General features: G+C 53.0%; 1 protein-coding gene across 2 annotated transcripts in view; it reads left to right on the top strand.

The window, feature by feature from the left end:
- The first annotated feature begins 4,540 nt into the window (after positions 1–4,540).
- RCSD1 (RCSD domain containing 1) overlaps positions 4,541–20,978 on the top strand; it is a 69,248-nt gene continuing 52,810 nt past the window's right edge. The window contains exon 1 of one of the 2 annotated variants that reach the window (XM_008264120.4): positions 4,541–5,027. In XM_008264120.4, coding sequence (XP_008262342.2) covers positions 5,022–5,027 — 6 coding nt within the window. In that variant the 5' untranslated portion in view covers positions 4,541–5,021. The remainder of the gene's footprint in view (positions 5,028–20,978) is intronic. The other variant, XM_051857158.2, reaches the window with a different exon arrangement.

Raw genomic sequence — 20,978 nt, 5'->3', positions numbered from 1 at the left:
CAGGTGAAGCTGCTATTGAGCTGATTATGGCCTCGGATCTTTTGTCCCACTGGGTCCTTCCTCGCATTGGGGTCCCACCTTTGGAAGGCTCTGCCCTTGATCTGACAGCAAGGATCCTACTAGTTGGCTTTACACCTCTAGCCATGCATCCATCCCCATATCCATTCCATAGTCACTCAGCAAATCCCTACCCAAGGCCCACTCTGCGCCCAGGGCAGCCTACGGCCGCGCTCCTCCACACCTGTCCCTCAACCAGCCCAGGCTGCAGCTCTGCAGCTCCCCGTTGTCAGTCCTCAGTTTGTTGCATGGCTGGTTCTGACTATCAGCACATGTGAAGAGGAAGCCCCACCCCGGGGCTGGGGGGAGGGGAGAAGCATGAAGGAAGTGGGTCCTTGTGAGCCAACCAGACTCCCAGAGAGGCAGGGGACCAGCTCTTCACAGAGCCACTTTCCCTTCCCGCTGGGGCATCAGCGCCTCCCAATCTACAGAGCAGCGACTCCCAGTCCCCGGGAAGGCAACACCACCAAGGTGTTTACAGCTGGGGTACCTCCATTCTGGCTTCTGGGGAGCCTTCCGGAGGGGCAGGCGCAGAAGACAAGGGGCGTACACGCACACCTGCTCGTGGCCGCTCAGACCCAGCCCAGCTGTCCCCCTTGCGCTCTGCCCACCCTCCCCATTTGGTACCCATTCCTTTGGAGGTCTCTGCGGGGGGCCTGAGTAGCTCAGTAGAGGCAGGGCCACCCACCCTGGACTTGGGACCCGGGCTTGTGTGCTTTGTGGGTCACCCGTTCTCAGCCAAGCGTGGGCCCAGCAGAGGGTGGGGAGCAGCTGCCAGTCACCTTGGTGACTGTGATGTTATCAAGGCTTCACGGTTTCCTCTGGGGCGGCACTTCCGCCCTCCTGTGTGTGAAGCCTGAAACCAGTGCAGGGCAGCCCCAGTGTGAACAGCGAGGGAGACCACATTGAGAGAGAGAAAGGAAAACGCCCCATAGGGCAGGGCTAGAAGATGTAGTAACAGATGACTCACCTTGAAGGTTTTCTTTCTTCCTGTTTTTTTTTTTTTTTCATTTGAAAGCCAGAGAAAGAGAGAGAGAGAGAGAGAGAGAGAGAGAGAGAGAGATCTCCTATCTATTGGTTCACTCCCCAGATGCCTGCAACAGCCAGGGCTAGACCAGTTTCAGGAGCCCGGAACTCCACCTGGGTCTCCCACGTGGGTGGCAGAGGCTGCAGTACTTGAGCTGTCATCTGCTGCCTTGCAGGGTGCACCTTAGCTGGAAACTGGACCAGAAGCCCAAGAGCCAGGACTCGAACCCAGACATCGTGATGAGGGATGCACATGGAATGTGGGGGCCCCCAGCACGAAGCCCCGTCCCAGGACTCCCCTCTAAAAAGAAGGGGAAAAATGACAAGCACAACCGTGCACTGCAGGTGACAGGGACACTTCTCTCTCTGCCCTGGTTGTGCCCCAGCACCCTCCCCTCTGTAGCTAGGAGGCTGCAATGGGAGGAGACTCTCCATGAATTCCTGAGAGTCTCGGGCTCTTTCCATGAAGCACAGAGCGGTGGGCTCTAAATAAATGCACTTTCAGCTCCTCATGCATTTGAAGCTTGTGTGTAAGGCCAAGCATTAGAAAAGCAGTTACTGGGGCCAGCGCTGTGACGCCAGTTCGAGTCCCGGCTGTCCCTCTTCCGATCCAGCTCTCTGCTATGGCCTGGGAAAACAGTGCAAGGTGGCCCAAGTCCTTGGGTCCCTGCACCCACATGGGAGACCCGGAGAAAGTTCCTGGCTCCTGGCTCCAGATCAGCACAGCTCCGGCCATTGCAGCCAATTGGGGACTGAACCAGCAGATGGAAGACCTCTCTCTCTGCCTCTCCTCTTTCTGTGTAACTCTGACTTTCAAAGAAAGAAATAAATCTTTTTTAAAAAAAAGAAAGAAAAGCAGTTGCTGTGGCATAGTGGATAAAGCCACCGCCTACAGTGCCGGTATCCCATATGGGCGCTGGTTCAAGTCCTGGCTGCTGCTCCACTTCTGATCTAGCTCTTTGCTATGGCCTGGGAAAGTGGTAGAAGATGGCCCAAGTCCTTGGGCCCCTGCACCTGCATGGGAGACCCTGAAGAAGCTCCTGGCTTTGGATTGGCACAGCTCTGACCATTGCAGCCAACTGGGGAGTGAACCAGTGGATGAAGACAACTCCCCCCGCCCCCCCGCCGGTGCCACTTCTCCTTCTCTCTGTGTGTAACTGATTTATAAACCTTAAAAAAAAAAAAAAAAAAAAAGCAGTTACTGGTGCTGGCATTGTGGTGCAGTAGGTTGGGCCACCCTTTGAGATGCTGGCAATCCATATGACACTGCCAGTTACAGAAGATGGTCCAAATACTTGGGACCCTGAAACTCATGTGGGATACCTGGATGGAGTTTCTGGCTCCTGGCTTCACTAACCCAGCCCTGACTGTCATGGCCATTTGGGGAGTAAACCAGCAGATAGAAGATCTCTCACTTTTCCTCCCTCTTGTCACTTTGCCTTTTGGATAAAATAAAATAATTTTTTCAAAACAACATTATTTATTTATTTGAAAGGCTGAGTGACAGACAGGGAAAGACAAAGAGAGATCTTCCATCCTCTCTGGTTTACTCTCCAGATGGCTGCAACAGCCAGAGATGGGAGGGTCTGAAGCCAGAAACCAGGAACTTCTTTTGGGTCTCCCATGTGGGCCTAGGCACTTGGGTCATCCTCTGCTGCTTTCCTAGGCACCTTAGCAGGGAGCTGGATTGGAAGTGGAGCAGCCGGGACTCGAACTGTTGCTTTTATGGGATGTTGTTACCGCAGACGGCAGCTTTACTGGCTATGCCACAGCACTGGTCACAAAATGAATCTTTTAAAAAATAATAGAATCAATAGAATAGAATAAAAGTAGTGATTTTTTTTTCCAGAGTGCCCACTGCACTGCCTGAAGGAAAGGCAATTCAGAGAAGTTCACTCAGCAGGCAAGTAACGGGCGCTGGAACTGCTCCTTCCCCTCTACCTACTTCTGAAATCCAGGGCTTTGCCCTTGGGCTGAGCTGAGTTAAATGACTGGAAACCACTCTGGCACTGGGGCTACTGGAGTTTTCAAAAGTGAGGCTTAGAGGGGCCGCCGCCGTGGCTCACTTGGTTAATCCTCCGCCTGCAACGCTGGCATCCCATATGGGCACCGGGTTCTAGTCCCAGTTGCTCCTCTTCCAGTCCAGCTCTCTGCTGTGGCTTGGGCCCTGCACCCACATGGGAGACCAGGAGGAAGCACCTGGCTCCTGGCTTCGGATCGGCACAGCACCGGCTGTAGCGGCCATTTGGGGAGTGAACCAATGGAAGAAGACCTTTCTCTCTGTCTCTCTCTCACTGTCTAACTCTATCTGTCAAATTAAAAAAAAAAAAAAAAGTGAGGCTTAGAAAGGTACATGGTACATGACAGGAAGGTGGCCCTGTTTGTTTCTCAAGACTGGTGCCAAAGCAGCTAGCTGGGTGCGGCTCGCAAGAGCACACAGGTGGTGTTGGAGTGAGCAGCGGGACGAGAGCCATTCTTTGTAGCCTAAGCCAGTGCTTGCTTCCTTTGCTATTCCTCCCCGTGTCTCCCTTCCCAGTGCTCACCATGGCCTGTCCCCAGCCCCTGTGGACGGCTCTCTTTTCCCTAGCTGACTGGGGGTCTGGGCTTGGGAACGAAGTTGGAGGACTTGACACTGCTGCCAGCCATCGGCTGTATGTACCTCCTGCTCTGTCTGCCCTGGAAGAATCCACAAGGGGCACCTAGAGCTGGTGTGTAGAGGACCATGATAGCAGGCAATGACCTTGGTGCAGAGTGCAGTCCCCAGAGGCCCTTTGGTGGGGGTGGAGGGTTGCTGTGCTGGGCCTCGGGGGACCTGGATGTCAGGGTCTTGCCCTTTACTATATTTAAGGAAAGGAGAAAAGGCCCTTTAGCAAACAATTTGTGGGGATGGAAATTCCCAGAAAAGCCCATCCATGCTGTATTTGAGGAAAAGAGTCAATGTGCCAGGGAGCTTGGTAAACTCTGCAGGGCAGCGCTGTGACCTAGTGGGTAGGGCCACCCACCTGCAGTGCCGGCATCCCATATGGGCACAGGTTCATGTCCCGGCTGCTCCACTTCCAATCCAGCTCTCTGCTATGGCCTGGGAAAGCAGTAGAAGATGGCCCAAGTGCTTGGGCTCCTGCACCCACATGGGAGACCTGAAAGAAGCTCCTGGCTCCTGGCTTCAGATCGGTCCAGCTCTGGAAGTTACGGCTGTTTGAGGAGTGAACCAGCAGATGGAATATTCTCTCCCCCCACCAACTCTGCCCTTCAAATAAATCTTTAATAAATAAATAAATAACTTTGCTTGGGGTCCCGGCGTTTCTCCTCCTCCTCCTGACACACAGAGAAGTGTGGCTGGATGGATAAATAGCCGCTTCCGAAAACCTGGGGCGCGCAACTTTAAGGGGGAGGAAGAAAGCAGGACGGACGAACATAAAAGGGGAACGGGAAGGAGAGGAACTTGAGAGAACCAAAGGACGAGAAGAAAGCGGGCTCATCAAGGGCGGAGGTTGGGAGGGGCCGAACCCCTGGCAAAGCCCGGTCCAGAGCGAGACTCAGCGGTTGAGGGCGCGCGGCGGCGCCGCGTCCCACGCTGGGGAGATTAATGGAACCGCGGCGCCCGCTCTTGAGTCCTGCCCGGGGAGGGACAGTATCTGTTTAGATTTGTGTCTAAATTTAAACCCTGATCGCCGGCCTCCCTCCCCGGCTCCCTCCCCTCGCCGTTCCCCTCCCTCCCTCCTCCTCCTCCTCCTTCTTCCTCGTTCCCTCGCGCAGGGGCCCCGCGGCCGGGGCAGTCCCGCAGCCCAGCGCAGCCCGGCGCGCCGCCGCCCACTCGCCCTGCGCCCGCCACAGCCCGAACCTGGCCCGGGCCGGGAGCTGAAGGGACAACAGGGATCGCGAGTTTCAGCCCCGAGCGAGCGCGGGCGCGGCCGCCGCTGGAGGACAACCTGGAGGACATGGAGGTACAGGACCGGGACCAGGGGCGCGGGGCTGGGCGGCGTGCGGGGGCGCGGGCGCCCCCTTGCCAGGCAGCTGCCGCACTCGGGACTCCCGGCTGCCGACAAGGAGAGGGGCAGATACGCGCTGCCCCGACGCCTCCTTGGCCAACTGTGGGTGCTCGAACCAGTCCTACCTGGGCGACCGCTCTAGGCAGGCAGAGGTTGGGCAAGGCAAGACTTTAGAAGCAGAGGAGGGGGCATTTCTAGGGATCCGGGTGTTGGGGTTGGGCGCTTTGAGTCGGGCGAACTTGGCTGCAGCCACGGTTTGTAAATGAGCAAATGTGTGAACATAAATTGCAGAAAAGCAGAAGCCCCCGAAGGAAGCCCACAAGCCAGACATTATGGGGGAGGCCAGCGCACAGTGCACTGTGGGGTCTCCCCGCGCTGCTCACAGCAGAGTGGCCTTGTGGACTCCAGTTGTCCTCTCTTGTCCCCTCTCGCGGGACAGCCAAGCGACCTTCTGCTCAAACTTGAGTCTCCGCTGGGTGCCCCAGCTTGCTGAGGCTGTGTTTTGGGAGCGTGCTGTAAGGGTGCATGGGGAGTGAGGCTCAACACTTGTCGCAACAGAAGGCTGAGAACTTTGCTAGGACTGTGCCTACCTGGGCAGAGCAGAGCAGGGGGCTCCAAGGGACCACCCACCAGTGTCCGAGTGCTGAGTGTGGCCCCCACGTCCTCCCTTTTTGAGACTTGCATAGATCCCCCTGGCCCCTTCCAACCCTCTTGAAATGGAGGCTTGCTGTGCAGCCTGAGTCAATCTTAGCAGACCCGGGGCTTTTGAAAAGAAGAAAGAGGAAGGTGCAAATGCTAGGCAGTTTTTAAGGTGATTCCCACTCAGTTGAAAAAGAAACCTGCGCTCCTGCTAGGCTGTACTCGAGTCAGGTCCCCAGCAATCAGAGCTGGCAGGCAGGCGGCTGCTCTGTCTTTCCGGCTATCTCTCCCCTTCTATCTCCTCCTGGCTCCAGGCCCTGTGTCTGAACCCTAGTAGCCTCTTCTGAGCTAACTCGGTGCTTGTCTGAGAAGTCCTGGGACTTCTCTGAAGGGGCAGATTTGTCCTTGGGCAGCTTTGTTCGAGCATCCAGCTTGGCTAGTTGTCTGTCCACCCCACCCCACCCCATCCCGGAAGCAGGATCACCCGCTGGGAGGATTTCTGGAGTGCAAGGGACCCTAGGATCCTCTGGGGTCCCAGGTGGACCCCTAGTAGAATCATTTGCGAAACAGGGCAGATTAGGGCTGGGGGCGAGGCCCACACACACAGCTCAGCAGGTGATGTGAGAGACTGTACAAGCTCAGAGCCACAGGCTCTCACTGAGCAGCCTAGGGCAGAGCAGGGAGAGGCCAGGGGATGCCTCAGTGGCCAGGCTGAGTGAGGGCTCCCAAAGAAGAAGTGGACTTAGAAGTGGGTTCCCTCCTCCGATAGACTGCAGCGTGCCTTCGGGCCCAGGCTGCAGCTTCCACGGAGTTTATGATCGGTCAGATCTCTTGCAGAGATGGATCGGAGATCAGAGGAAAATGAACCTTGGGCTTGCAGCAGGCTGCTGCTGGAGGGCCAAGTGCAAGTTTGAACTCTGTCCCGGGGGAAACTCAGAGGGGCTCCGGGGTCCGCAGAGGCACTTTCTCTGCCCTTGGTAGAGGAAGGAGCCGTGGATAACAAAAGCCCTGAAACTCTCCCCCAGAGCAACTTCCTGTGTTGCTGGGGGTGGCGGGGCCGGGGAGGCCCGCCCGTTCTCAAAGTGAGAAGTGTAGTGACTCACAAGGGATTCTTCCCAGAGACTAAACTCTCTGTGTGCTGGGGCCGGGGTGGCGAGGAGGGCCGGCCCTGGGAACCCGCACCTACCCCAGGCCATGCGTGTGCTGGCTGCTAGTGACTGCTTTTGGAAGTTTCTTTGTCCAAAGGACTGGGGAAAAACAACAACAAAAGCAAAAACAAAAAACAAAACAAAACCCTGCAACTGCCCGCATGGGGGAAGGAAGTGAAGAGGAAGCCAGAGGTCAACAAAGAGGCCATTCTTGTCCAGGAAGTGAACTTGTCAAGGTGGGGTATGGGAGGCAAGAACGAAGTGTTCTCAGAGGAGAATCTTCAGAGAGCTGAAACCCACTTTTGAGACATGAAAGGGCTGCCATATTTGGGAAGAAACTGAATCACATTACTTCTCACTTCCAGAGTTCTAACCAGACACATAAGACTTCCTCGACATTCTTTCTCTGGGCCCCACTCCCCCCTTGGAAGTCTATATTGTTATTATTTTTATTTCCTTAAAAGGCAGAGAGACAGAGAGACAGAGAAAGAGAGCGAGCTTCCATTCATGGTAGACTCCCCAAATACCTACCACAGCTGGGGCTGGGCCAGGCAGAAGCCAGGAGCCCAGAACTCAATTCAGGTCTCCCAGGGACCCAGCTAACTGAGCCATCAGCTGCTGTCTCCCAGGGTGCACAGTAGCAGGAAGCTGGATAAGAGGTGGAGCCAGGACTCAAGCCCACGCACTCAGTAATGGGATTTGAGGGTTTCGAGTGGTATCTTAACCATTGGGCATTCACCTGCCCCTGGAAGCCTTTGAGAAATGAGATTTATTTATTTTTGTATTTATTTATTTAAAAGGCAGAGTTATAGACACACACACACACACACACACACACAGGGAGAAAGTGATCCTCATCTGCTGGTTCACTCCCTATTGGCTGCAATGGTCAGAGCTGGGCCAGGCTGAAGCCAGGAACCAGGAACTTCATCCAGGTCTCTCATGTGGCTGCAGGGCCACCTTCTACTGCTTTCCCAGGAGCATCAGCAGGGAACCAGATTGGAAGTGGAAGCAGCCAGAATTTGAGCCAGTACCCATATGGGATGCCAGTGTTGCAGGCGGCAGCTTAAGCCACAATGCCAGCCCTGAAATATCTTTAAAAATCACTCACCATTATCAGCAGCATCAGTCATTACTCAGGCCCTCCTTAAGCCCCCTGGAATGAATAAAGCGAAGGTGCCATCGAGTCCATGCCTTTTATTTATTTAATTTTTGAAGATTTATTTATTTATTTGAAAGGAAAAGTTACACAGAAAAAGGAGAGAGGGATCGGGGAGAGGTCTTCCATCCACTGGTTCACTCCACAACGGCCAGAGCTGCACCAATTTGAAGCCAGGAGCTTCTTCCAGATCTCCCATGCAGGTACAGGGACCCAAGTACTTGGGCCATCTTCTACTGCCTTACCAGGGCTTAGCAAAGAGCTGGATTGGAAGTGGAGCAGCCAGGACTCAAACCGGTGCCCATATGGGATGCCAGCACTGCAGGCGGTGGCTTTACCTGCTACACCATAGTGCCTGCCCCAGAGCCCATGCCTTTTAAAACTCACACTCCAATAGAGGAAATGAGACTTGGTGTGTCCAGTTACACGGACAGCCTTCAAACACGTGTGTTCCAGGAGCTTCTCTGCTGCAGACCCTGGGAGCCACAGGAGCTGAGAGCAGATGAGCCTTGAGAAAAGCCTTAAAAGAAAGGTGGCGGTGAGGAGGAGAAGGCATAGGAGTGGGTGCAGGGAGAACGTGCCAGCTTTGTTCAGGAAAACAGGCCAGTCGGCTGGAGAGGAAGGTGGGAAAGCAGTGAGAGGAAAAATGAAAATAGTAAGGTAATGCCAAGGGCCAGAGAGTATAGTAGGTGCTGGCCAGGTGGGTGGCAGCCGGAAACCCAAGCCACCTGCAGCAAGGGGTTCCTTTGTCCTCATACAAATTCCCCTTGCCTCGCTGTGCCCCAAAGCTGTGCCTTTTTCTAGCCTATATGGTGGCCACCCACTGTCCTCGAAGGCCAGGTTCTGTGTCATCCGGGATTCTGCTCCGTGGAGAACGGAAATGCTGAGATTTGCTATGCGAGATGATGACTGCAATGTGGCGGGGATGATCCGGCAGAAGTGCCAGCTCCTAGGCCAAGCGAGGGAGCCGTGTTAAAGGGCTTCTGGGATAGCCCAGGTATGTTCTGACTTTGAAACAATAAGAATGGAACACATCAGTGTGGGCCTTTAGCCGGGCAGTTAAGAAGCCATTGACGACACCTGTGTCCCACATCAGACTACCCGGATTCAATGTGCGGCTCTGGTTCCCAACTCCAGGCTCACGCTGATACAGACCCTGGGAAGACAGCCATGATGGCTCAGGTGACTGGGGTTCTGCCACGCACATGGAAGACCTGGATTGAGTTCCGGCTTTGACCCCCACCCAGCCCTAGCCACTGTAGACATTAGAACTCACCAGGGTGCACAGAACAGTGGCATTCTGCAGGATGCTAGGCAGAGGGCAGTACCTGCACCTCCAGCTCTCTGGACAAGGGACTTTGGAAGGCACGGACTGCCTTTTGGGTCTTTGGGTCTCCAGAGATTAGCACGGTGCCTAGCACCTACTGTAACTTCTTAATAAAAGCTTGCTTGGTAACTGAGCTCACAGGTGCCGCTCAAAGGTGTCCACGTCCGGGAGCCTGCTCAGATGCCCTCGCACTCTGCGGTATTCCTAAAGCCCTTTGTTCCAGATGCATTAGAGCGCTGGGCTGAACCAGACTGCTGCCTCCCTGGCTCCCTCTCTCTCTGGAAGGCTCCCTGAGGACAGGAGCTATGTATCTAGGCCCTAATGGACTCCCAATAAATCTTATTGAGCGAGTGAATAAATTACTGAAGATGGGAAATGCATCAGGTTCTTTTTTAAAAGCAAGGCTTCAACATATTGGTTTTGATTGTTCTAAGCAGGTATGTCCCGCACTCCAAGAGAATTACAGATCTCTTAGGCTGCATACATGGCAGGTGAAAGAATTGGGACGGGAGCCCAGAGGAATTGAGTGTATAGTCAAAAAAGAGCTGGGGGGTCCTGTGGTGTGGCGCAGTGGGTTAAAGCCCTGGTCTGCAGCACCAGCACCACATATGGGCGCCGGTTCAAATCCCGGCTGCTCCACTTCTGATCCAGCTCCCTGCTAATGCACCAGGGAAAGCAGTTGAAATTGGTTCAAGTCCTTGGGCCCCTGCAGCCACTTGGGAGACCTGGAAGAAGCTCCTGGCTTCTGATTGGCTTAGCTCCAGCCATTGTGGCCATTTGGGGAGTGATTCAGAAGATGGAAGATTCTCTCTCTGTATGTCTTCTTTTCAATAAATCAATAAATCTTCAAAACAGAGTCCATAGAGAATGAGTATTTTGGAAAAACTATTCATAGACTTCAAAAAAAATTTTGCACTAAAATGAACTTGTCTCTGAATTCCATTTATTCCATGAGCTTTCTGAAGTACCCTCCTATCTTTTTATTTTATTAAACATTTTCTGTTACCTTAAAAAAATAATAACGGGCCTGGGGAGGGAGGAGAGAAACATGCGACCAGAATGTAAGCCTTGAAAATGATCATTCTGATCGTCCCTTGTGACGCATTGGTGGGAACACCAGCAGCTCGGGCTGGTTTTGGACCTACCCTCTCACTGAGCCAACTGGTGGCTGCTGGGTGGAGCCGATGGGTCATAATTAGGGATTGCACGGCTCCTGGAAGCCGGGGGTTGGTGTGGTGGACTTGTGGGCATGCCACATACTCTGCATTCCTCCCTGGCTCCCGTGCGCTCTGTGGGACCCTCACAGTGATACTGGCTCCACGTAGCAGGCATCGTCCATTTGTTGGACTGTAAGGACAGAGCTCATTTCTGATAGTGAGACTGTAGGGGCCCCCTGGCTCCGCCTGGTTACGGGAGGGGGCCAGTGCGCATTCCTGGAGTGGCGTCAGGTTTCAGAGCTGGACCCACAGCCCGACTCCTCACCGCGCCGAAGCCGGGCGGGCGAGCCAGAGCCTGGCGCTGGCGGGTCCCTGGGAAATGTGAACGCTGGCAGCTCGGCGGCCCCCTAATCTTATCAGAGCTGCAAGAGAAAGCGTTTGGGTTCCAGAGAAATCTAAAGGCAGCTCTGCTTCCTCCAGGAATAATGTTTTAGGGTTACAGGGCCAGCCTGACCACCCCTGCTTCACACACTGGGAACTCAATGCTGCAAAGCTCCGGGTGGCATAAAAGCAACACTGTCTGGCCCCGCCGTGGTGTGAGGGAGCCCACGGAGACTCTGACAGGGACTGCCAGGGAGGCCGACAGCTTGCAGTGTTTTCCTGGCAGGGTAGGGTAGGGGTGGGTGGGCGTGGCTTAGCCGTGACTTCCGAAGTCACAGAGATGTGGTGGTCTATGATCGCAGTTTCATTACAAAAGCAATACCCAGCTCATACTGCCCTTTCGGGGTATGGTACCAGAGAGGGCAGTGATACTTCCAACACAGTGCAGACTGAGACCACGCTGTCCCCACGGTCTCTTCGGGACCCTCTGCCTTGAGCAGATCTATGTGAGTCACTCCAGAGAGGACACTGCCTTATCCCTTAGTCTCTGTGGGCCGTGAGCTGCCCGTCGTCTTCCTTTGGGGTTTTGTGAACACCTCTGTCCTGGGGTTAGCGGACGCTGACTGCTGAAGTCCGGTGTCTGGAAAGAATAAATCCTCTTCCTGAGTGGTCTCCAGCCACCGTGGTTCCAAGCTTCCGTGGTCTCCTTGGAGAGGTGCATTGCACACAGCTGTCTGAGGGATGCCTCTGGGATGCATCCTGAATGGATGGCACCGAGAGCTTCCCAGCTGCAGTCTTCCAGACGGGGTCACCGAGAAGTTCTGGACTTTGCAGCATCCACATCCTAGGGGTCCCCAGCTCTTTGTCCAAAACCTGCTTTCTCTGTGCCAGGGCCGTCTCCCTGGTCCTGAGGTCACAACCAGAACTGCTTCCCAGGCGGGGTTTTCTGTGGTCCATCGGTAATAGCACACAGGATGCCGGTGCCCTGGCTTTTTAATAAGGATCACCACATGTGCATGGAACCACAGCCTCAGGGAAGGGCTTCCTGGTGGAGGTGGTTTCAGAGTTGAATCTTTAGGGGTGACTAGGAGTCAACCAGGTGCAGGAAATCCGGAAGAGCATTCCAATCCGAGGGAGTGACCGGAGCAAAGCTCCTCACGCAGGAAGCAGTACGGTGTGCGTGGGGAGCCACAGGCAGTTCATTCCTAGAGGATAGAGCGAGAAAGAAGTGTTTCAGTGAGTGGATAGACAGGGGAGAGAGAGAAATACAGTGCTTCAGGGAAGCTGGATATACACACATGACACGACAGAAAGGCAAATACGAGATAGGATCTTGATAAGCTCTGAGGTATGTGGGAGTTCAAAGTCAGCTCTCCAGTAGGAGGTAGAGAAAACTTACTGGGGATTCCTCTGGGGGAGATGCTCTTCCCCCACCTCCCGACAGCCCTGGGTGCACAACAGATGGGCGAGTGCAGTCTCCTGCTGTGGGCCTGTGCCGAAAGCCTTCTGCCAAGGGGTCAGCCTCAAACAGGCTGCAGGTGCCAAGAGAATGCCTTTGGTCAGGCTCACCAAAAGCCACTTCCAAGGCCCCCTGACCTCCACACACACACACAGGTGCACGCACACAATCTCCTGTTCCTCCACACGCCTCCTCCTGCAGCCACACACACACGGCTCCTGCTGTAGCCACATGTCCTGTGACCCCATTGAAAAGCCACTGCATCTCTGCTCTGACCAGTGGCAACCCAGGGATGGCCCGGGGTAGACCAAGAAGCAGCTGACTGTATGCACCACAGAACAACAGAAACAAGAAGCTGAGCCTTGCAACTTGTATTACACAACCCAGGCAAACCGAGAATGGCCGTGGTGCTTGGTGCCTTGTGCTGTAGCGGACTTTGGCTTCCTCTGGGACTCCCTGCCAGACCTCCACCACCCTCAGTAATTCCTTCCAAACACATGAGCTGGACGTACGTTCTGCCCGCCCTGCTGGGCCCATCCCAGGTCAGCCTGCCGGAAGCCATTCCTAGCCCTCAGGTCTCTGGCTTGGCATGCTTTCCAGATAGGTTCTGGTGGATGATGGGAAATTCGTTTCTGAGCAACCATGCCGATGCCGGTGTGGGAGAGACCTGGAGTGTGTTGTCATGGGAATTACTCCCACTTGCTGAAGGCCTGCTCCTTGCACATGTTTGGTCTGAGTTTATGTTTTAATCCTTATGAAGTCCTGTTAACAGCAGCTTTCTAGCCAGGGATGCTGAGGCTTTGCCATGTTTAAATAATTTGCCTGGGGCTGGCACTGTGGCATAGTGGGTAAAGCTGCCACCTGCAGTGTTGGCATTCCATATGGGCACCAGTTTGAGTCCTGGCTGCTCCACTTCTAATCCAGCTCTCTGCTATGGCCTGGGAAAGCAGTAGAAGATGGCCCAACTGCTTGGGCCCCTGCACCCAGGCAGGAGACCCAGAAGAGGCTCCTGACTCCTGGCTTTGGATTGGCACAGCTCCGGCCATTGCAGCCAATTGGGAAGTGAACCAGCAGATGGAAGACCTCTCTCTCTCTCTCTCTTACTCTCTCTCTCTCTGCCTCTTCTTCTCTCTGTGTAACTCTGACTTTCAAATAAATAAATAAATTTAGAGAGAGAGAGAAAGAAAGAGAGATCTATCTTCCATTTGCTGGTTCACTCCCCAAATGGCTGCAATGTCTAGAGCTGCACTGATCCGAAGCCAGGAGCCAGGAGCTTCTTCCAGGTCTCCTACATGGGTGCAGGGGCCCAAGGACTTGGGTCATCTTCTACTGCCATCCCAGGCCATAGCAGAGAGCTGGATCGGAAGCGGAGCAGTATGGGATGCCGGCACTGCAGGTGGCAGCTTTACCTGCTACGCCCCAGTGCCGGCCCTGGGTGTTGGGGTTTTGGCAGCAAGAAGGAACCCCAGCAACTCCTCTCATCACCTTCATGTGAAAGATGAGGAAGCTCCACAGAGGGGCTTTACCGGTGGTCATGTGGAACGTCTGGCGGTGGCCCTGGCAGAAGCAGAAGGAAGATCTTCTGACTCCCAGTTAGACCCATTCGGGCCACTTCTGTGTGTGCGCGTTCGAGAGAGATGACAGATAGGCAGAGAGAGAGAACTCCCATCCTCTGGTTCATGCCCCAAAATGCCCTCCACTGCAGAGGCTGGGCAGGCCCCAAGTTGGGAAGCCAGGAACTCCATCTAGGTCTCCCACGTGGGTGGCAGGGATCCGAGTACTTGAGCCATTATCTACTGCCTCCCAGAGTGGCAGGAAGCTACAGTCTGGAGCAAAGCAGAGTATCAAACCCAGGTCCTCCAATGTGGACTGTGGGCATCTTCATATATATAAAAAATTTAAGGATGCATTTATTTATTTATTTAAAAAGCATAGCCACAGACAGAGAGGAAGAAATCTTCCATCTGCAACTGTCAGGGTTGGGCCAGGCCAAAGTCAGGAGCCAGGAGCTTCTTCCAGGTCTCCCATGTGAGTGCTGGGGGCCAAGCACTTGGGCCATCTTCCACTACTTTCCCAGGTGCATTAACAGGGAGCTGGATCAGAAGTGGAGCAGCTGGGACTCGAACTGGCACCAATATGGGATGCCAGTGTCTCAGGTGGCGACTTAATCTGCTCTGCCACAACACCCATCCTGGGACATGAGCATCCTAACTGCTAGGCCAAGCCCTTGTCCCTGCTCCATATGTTTAAATCAACTCATAGTTGCTTTCTTGCCTCCTCACTTCTGGGTATTATCTTCTGGAGGCTCTCTGAAGTCCTGCACACCAGTGACACTCAATTTCTGGAAGCAAGAAGACAGCTTTGACTGCCACTTTTTTTTTTTTTTTTTTTTTTTTTTTGACAGGCAGAGTTAGACAGTGAGAGAGAGACAGAGAGAAAGGTCTTCCTTTTCTGTTGGTTTACTCCCCAGATGGCCGCTGCAGCCGGCACACTGCACTGATCTGAAGCCAGGAACCTGGTGTCTCCTCCAGGTCTCCCATGCGGGTGCAGGGTCCAAGGACTTGGGCCATCCTCCACTCCACTCCTGGGCCACAGCAGAGAGCTGGACTGGAAGAGGAGCAACTGGGACAGAATCTGGTGCCCTGACCGGGGCTAGAACCCAGGATGCCAGCACCGCAGGCGGAGGATTAGCCAAGTGAGCTGTGGCACCAGCGACTGCCACTCTTAACAAGCGCCAAGAGACCCAGAGCCAAGGCTCCGTGGGCCTGGCCCCACCAGGAGCAGTCCTGTCAGTACCCCTGGTGCTCCAGGGCACTGTAGAATGCCGGGGTGCTGCCTAGACAGAGAACCCAAAGCCTGTGTGATTGGCAGGTGCGTGAGTTTGCAGGCTGAAAACAACAGAGCTGCATTCTCTCAGAGTTCTGGAGCCAGACTTGTAAAACCAAGGAGTGGGCAGGGCCACCTCTCCCACAGAGGCCCCAGGAGCATCCGTTCCTTGCCTCTTCCAGCTCCTGCATCTTCCTCATCACTCCAGGCTTTGCCTCCTCCCGGCTGCCCCGTCTCCTCTGTGTCCCTTATGAGGATATGTTAGGACCCACACGGATAACCCAGGATCACCTCGTCATCTGAAAGTCCTTGACCATATCTGCAGATAGGGAAACACACACAGATTTCAGGGATTAGAAAGTGATCCTGGGGCTGTCATTGTGGTAGAGCGGATAAAGCCACTTGAGATGACAGCATCCCAGATGGGCGACAGTTCATGTCCCAGCTGCTCCTTCTTCCACCTTTGAAAAGTAGTGGAAGGTGGCCCACATGGGAGATCCAGATGACGCTCCTGGCTCTTGGCTTTGGCCTGACCCAACCCTGGCTATTGCAGCCATCTGGGGAGGGAACCAGCGGATAGAAGATCTCTGTCTCTTCCTCTCTCTGTAACTCTTTCAAATAAATAAATCTAAAAAAGAGAGAGAGAGAAAGTGATCTGGTCTTTTGGGGGACCACCTTTCACCCCATGACACGTGGCAATTTACTATCCATACAGAGGAAGAGACTTTGGGGTTGGTAGGGTGAACCATGGGTGATTGTGAGGCCATTGTGCCCCCTCCCCATGCCCCGGGGGGTGAATGACTAATGAGCATCCATTGACTCCTGTTGTGAGACACAGGTGCTGCTTCTTAGGCAGCCCACACACACTGCCGTGCCCTCCGTACCTGAGAACTGCCACTTGGGGAGGGTGCCTGAGGCTCACCTCCTGCTCTGGTCCCTTCCCAGGGAGATGCCCATTTTGGCTAAAAAAGCGCCAGTCAGGGCCATCAGAGACCACCGCCCCCTTGCTAAATGACTCTGCCCAGCAAGACTATAAACGTACATTCTACGTGACCTCACTGGATATTTGGTTCTCCAATAGCTCACTCACCCATGTATTTCATGACACGTACTGAGCAACTACCAAGTGAGAATTTATAAGACATCATCATTGCCTTCGAGATGCAAACAGTCTGGAGGCCGAGATGAACGAGATATTACAAAACAGTGTGATTGGTTCTGCAAAGACAGTGAGTTAACTAGTCCTGTTGCATAAGTAACAGGATGCGCTTGCATTGCTGCAAGGAACAATGCCGCAGCTTAGCAGCTGAAAACAATGAGGGTTTTACCTGTCACTCAGGCATGCTGTGTATCTGCGGAGGGCTGGCTGGGGGCTCAGGCTGATGGGGCAGCTCCCATAGGGAACATTGCTGCTTATCAGGACAGAGGGGAGGGGTGTTTGGAATACTTGCACACGTCATCCAGTGCTTTCTCTCAGAAGGGTCAAGGGTAGCCACCCAGCCCCACTCTACCACCAGGGTCCCGGAAGTACAATCCCTCCTCGATCCCAGGTGAGCAGAGCTGGAAATATTCCAGGAAAGTCGTTAGTGGCCTGCAGGAGTCTTGCTGGACTCCCTAGCGGGTGCTCGTTGAGCTGGACCTGGAAGACCCAGGACTGTGTCTTCCGGGTTGACCAGAGTGGAAAGAGAGAGGAGCAAAGCGGGAGGTGATCTTCCAGATAGAAAGAAAACCAGGTTTGCAAGGACAGAGGATGTTTTTCTTGGTGTCACCTGTTCTTCATCATGCTTTGGGGGTGATTTAGAGAGACAGGAGTGGGGAAGCCAGGGGGGACATAAAGACTTCATGTCTACAGGCAGTCACATCAGAGTAGTATAAAACAAGCTGCTGGTGCAGGTGGTGGGGCTGTTTCTCTAACCTCTCAGTCCTGGGACAGCCGGCCCCAGGGTCCAAGCCGATGCCAGAGACAGTGGGTGCAGCCCTGGGAGCCACCTGGGATGTGCGAGTCTTTCTGCCCATTGCTGACGCAGCAGTGCTGAATTATCTGCAGCCTTCTTGATTACAAAGCGCTACACAGCCTGAGTCAGGAGTCGAGGTCTTTCTCTGCCTATAGTGACCCAGCACTTGGAATCCCCATTCTTTTCCCTAAGCCTGTGCGTACACCCTGCAGAAGGGGTTGTTGAAAGTCAGCCTGCGAGTGGCCTTGGAATTAGGCAGTGGGACTTGAAGGAAATGGTAGCAAGCAGCTGCCCTCTCTCTGTGTTCGGAAGCTTCCTTTGTCTGATTGTTGCCCTTGTGATGGGCCCAGGGAGACCCAGTTACCTGCCTTGGGATCCTGCTCCGTCCCTCCAACTGTAAAACTGATGCCTGCGTTTACCTACATAGCAGGGCTATTTTGAACAGGAGTCCGATCATGGGTGTGATCCATAGGATAATTTCTAAAGTATCTTGGAAAGTTAAACTCTCCCGTCCATCCATGGGGGTGGTGTTATCTATCAGACTGGGCTTGTGAAACATTGTAGCAATTCTGAGTGTTCCTCCTGTAAGACAAATGCTGGAGTTCCCTTTGTCCTGCAGAAAGTGGCAGACAGGAGGGCAGAGAGGGCGATGTCAGTGAGCGTGAGCAAAGCCAGGCCTTCCAGTATAGGACAGCAGGCTTTTGATGCGTGAAAGACGCTCTGTGCTACAAGACAGCAATGAGGAAAATACACTTCTGCCGCAATTTCTTTTTTTATAGAAAGCTTTTATTTAATAAATATAAATTTCATGGGTACAACTTTTGGATTATAGCAGTTCTTTCCCCCAGACCTGCCCTCCCAACCCAAATTGTCCCATCTCCTACTCCCTCTCCCATCCCATTCTTCATTAAGATTCATTTTTAATTATCTTTATATACAGAAGATCAACTCTATACTAAGTAAAGATTTCAACAGTTTGCACCCACACAGACACACAAAGTATAAAGTACTGTTTGAAGACTAGTTTGACCATTAATTCTAATAGTACAACTCATTAGGGACAGAGGTCCTACATGGGGAGTAAGTGCACAGTAACTCCCATTGTTGATTTAACAATTGACACTCTTATTTATGACGTAAGTAATCACCCAAGGCTCTTGTCATGAGCTGCCAAGGCTATGGAAGCCTCTTGAGTTCACAAACTCCGACCTTATTTAGACAAGGCTATAATCAAAGTGGAAGTTCTCTCCTCCCTTTAGAGAAAGGTACCTCCTTCTTTGATGGCCCCTTCTTTCCACTGGGATCTCACTCGCAGAGATCTTTCCTGTAGGTCATTTTTTTGCTACAGTGTCTTGGCTTTTCATGCCTGAAATGCTCTCATGGGCTTTTTAGCCAGAGCTGAATGCCTTAAGGGCTGATTCTGAGGCCAGAGTGCTGTTTAGCTGCCACACTTTCTTCTCTGAGCGCTTTCCCATGTCTCCCAACTAAACCACAAGCTCCGAAAATCCCAATCACAGGCCCTGGTACTTGCTGAGTTGATCATGACATGTATGTGGGGTCTCCAAAACATCCTTAGGAAATGCGTCTTTTGGGAAAAAAAAAAAAAACAACTGTGGGGCTGACACTGTGGTATAGAAGGTTAAGCCTAGGACTGCAGCACTTGCATCCCATATGGACCCTGATTTGAGCCCCAGCTGCTCCACTTCTGACCCAGCTCCCTGCTAATGCACCTGGAAAAGCAGCTGAAGATGGCCCAAGTACTTGGGCACCTGCACCCACGTGGGAGACCCAGAAGAAGCTCCTGGTTCTTGGCTTCAGTCTGGCTCAGCTTTGATGGTTGTGGCCATTTGGGAAGTGAACCAGCAGACAGATTTCTCTCTCCCTGTTTTTCCTTCTCTCTGTGTGTCTCTGTCTTTTAAATAAATGAGTAAATCTTAAAAAAGACTATGCATGGATTTCAGAATTTTTTTGCACCAAAAAGCACTTATCTTGTAATTCTTTTTTTTAAGATTTATTTATTTATTTATTTGAAAAGCAGAGTTAGAGGAGGCAGAGAGAGAGAGAGAGGTCTTCCATCCACTGGTTCACTCCCCAAATGGCCACAATGGTCCGAGCTGAACCTATATGAAGCCAGGAGCCAGGAGCCAGGAGCTTCCTCAGGGTCTCCCACGCAAGTGCAGGGGCCCAGGGACTTGGGCCATTTTCCACTGCTTTCCCAGTCCACAGCATAAAGCTGGATCAAAAGTGGAGCAGCCAGGACTCAAACCAGCACCCACATGGGATGCCAGCACTGCAGGTGGTGGCTTTACCCTCCATGCTACAGTACCAGGCTGCTATCTTTTAATTGTTTTCCTACAAAATTATCCAAGTCCTCTCACTCCCACCCCCTTGTGAGTGAAAGCGGGAATGCGGGCTTCCCAAAGACCATGGCGAGATAGGAGCACAGACCCGGGCCGGATGGCTGGGTTCCAGTGCCAATGTTGCCATTTCCTAGCTTGTGATCTCTTTGTGCCTTGGTTTTCCCATCTGTAAAATGGCAAGAAGAATAGCGCCTATCTGACGGAGTTGCTAGGAGGATTAAACAAGCTAACATCAGAACACTGCCCAGCACATATTCGGTGTAGGCTAATTGCTGGTTGAGTAAGGAGGTTTGTACAGTTATTTAGACGAGAACAGTTCCCATTCTCTTGGAACGGCTCTGACTGGGGATGTGGGATGGATCACGGGCCATCTGGAGTTCTTCTCCAGCCTGAGAGCCGGTGACGGGTGGTTCGTACATAGGGCATGCAAACCTGTACTGGCAAAGCTCTCTGGACCTTGGTAGGAGCCTGGGCCCCAGCGGCAGTGTGCAAACAGCATCCCATGTACATCCAGGTCAGAACCTGGGAGACTGGGGGAGCCTTGGGCTCGGCAGAGAAAACACAAGCTTCAGGCTCACAGGGCAGCCAAAGCCTGCAAGACAAGGAGCGTGGCATTGCCTTGGGAAATGTACAGGAAAGAAATGGGGGAGAAGAGGACCTGGCAGGCATGTGTAGTATGCAGTGGGCAGGAGCAATGGGCCAGCTGAGGTACAGTACCCCTCCTTGTCCTTGGGGGCCACATTCCAAATCCCCACTGTTGCCTGAAACCGGGGATAGTGCTGACTCCTACAACTTAATTTTTCCATCGTAACGAAGCACTTATCATGCACCGTGACTGCTAATTTTGCAGTTTAAGGTGTGACATTAAAACTAACATGAATTTCTTTTTTTCCCTTCATAATGTCATAGACAGAAGACTTATTGTTATGGTTCATCTTAGCAACCTCAGCATACAATTTTTAATTTTTTTTAAAAAAGATTTATTTTATTTATTTGAAAAGCATAGTGACGGAGAGAGAAGGAGAGACACAAAGAGAGAGGGAGAGAGGTCTTCCCCTCTGCTGGCTCACTCCCGAAATAATCTCAACAGCCGGGGCTGGGCCAGGCTGAAGCCAGGAGCCCAGAGCCAGGAACTCCATCTGCATCTCCAACATAGGTGGCAGGGGCCCAAGTACTTGGGCCATCCTCTGCTGTCTTCCCAGGCACATTAGCAAGGAGCTGGATCAGAAGTGGAGCAGCCAGGAGCCAAACCAGCACTCCAGTATGAGATGCCTGCCTTGCAGGTGGCAGCGTAACCCACTGTGCCACAGTGCTGGCCCAGCATACAGTATATTTTCTGTCCTTGTACTCAAGAACTTTCACCTTTTTCTTAAAGGAAGCATTTTACAACTTCTCTTTGGTAGATGCCGACAGCTAGCAGCACCCATCTGGTGCCTTGAAACCCACAGTTAGTCAAAGAAGGATGACTTGATCATGGGCCATATAATGTCACCAC

The sequence above is a fragment of the Oryctolagus cuniculus genome, chromosome 7, assembly GCF_964237555.1.
Source record: "Oryctolagus cuniculus chromosome 7, mOryCun1.1, whole genome shotgun sequence".
Lineage (NCBI taxonomy): Eukaryota > Metazoa > Chordata > Mammalia > Lagomorpha > Leporidae > Oryctolagus > Oryctolagus cuniculus.
The sequence above is the reverse complement of the archived record's forward strand: the minus strand, read 5'-3'. Positions and strand labels throughout refer to the sequence as shown.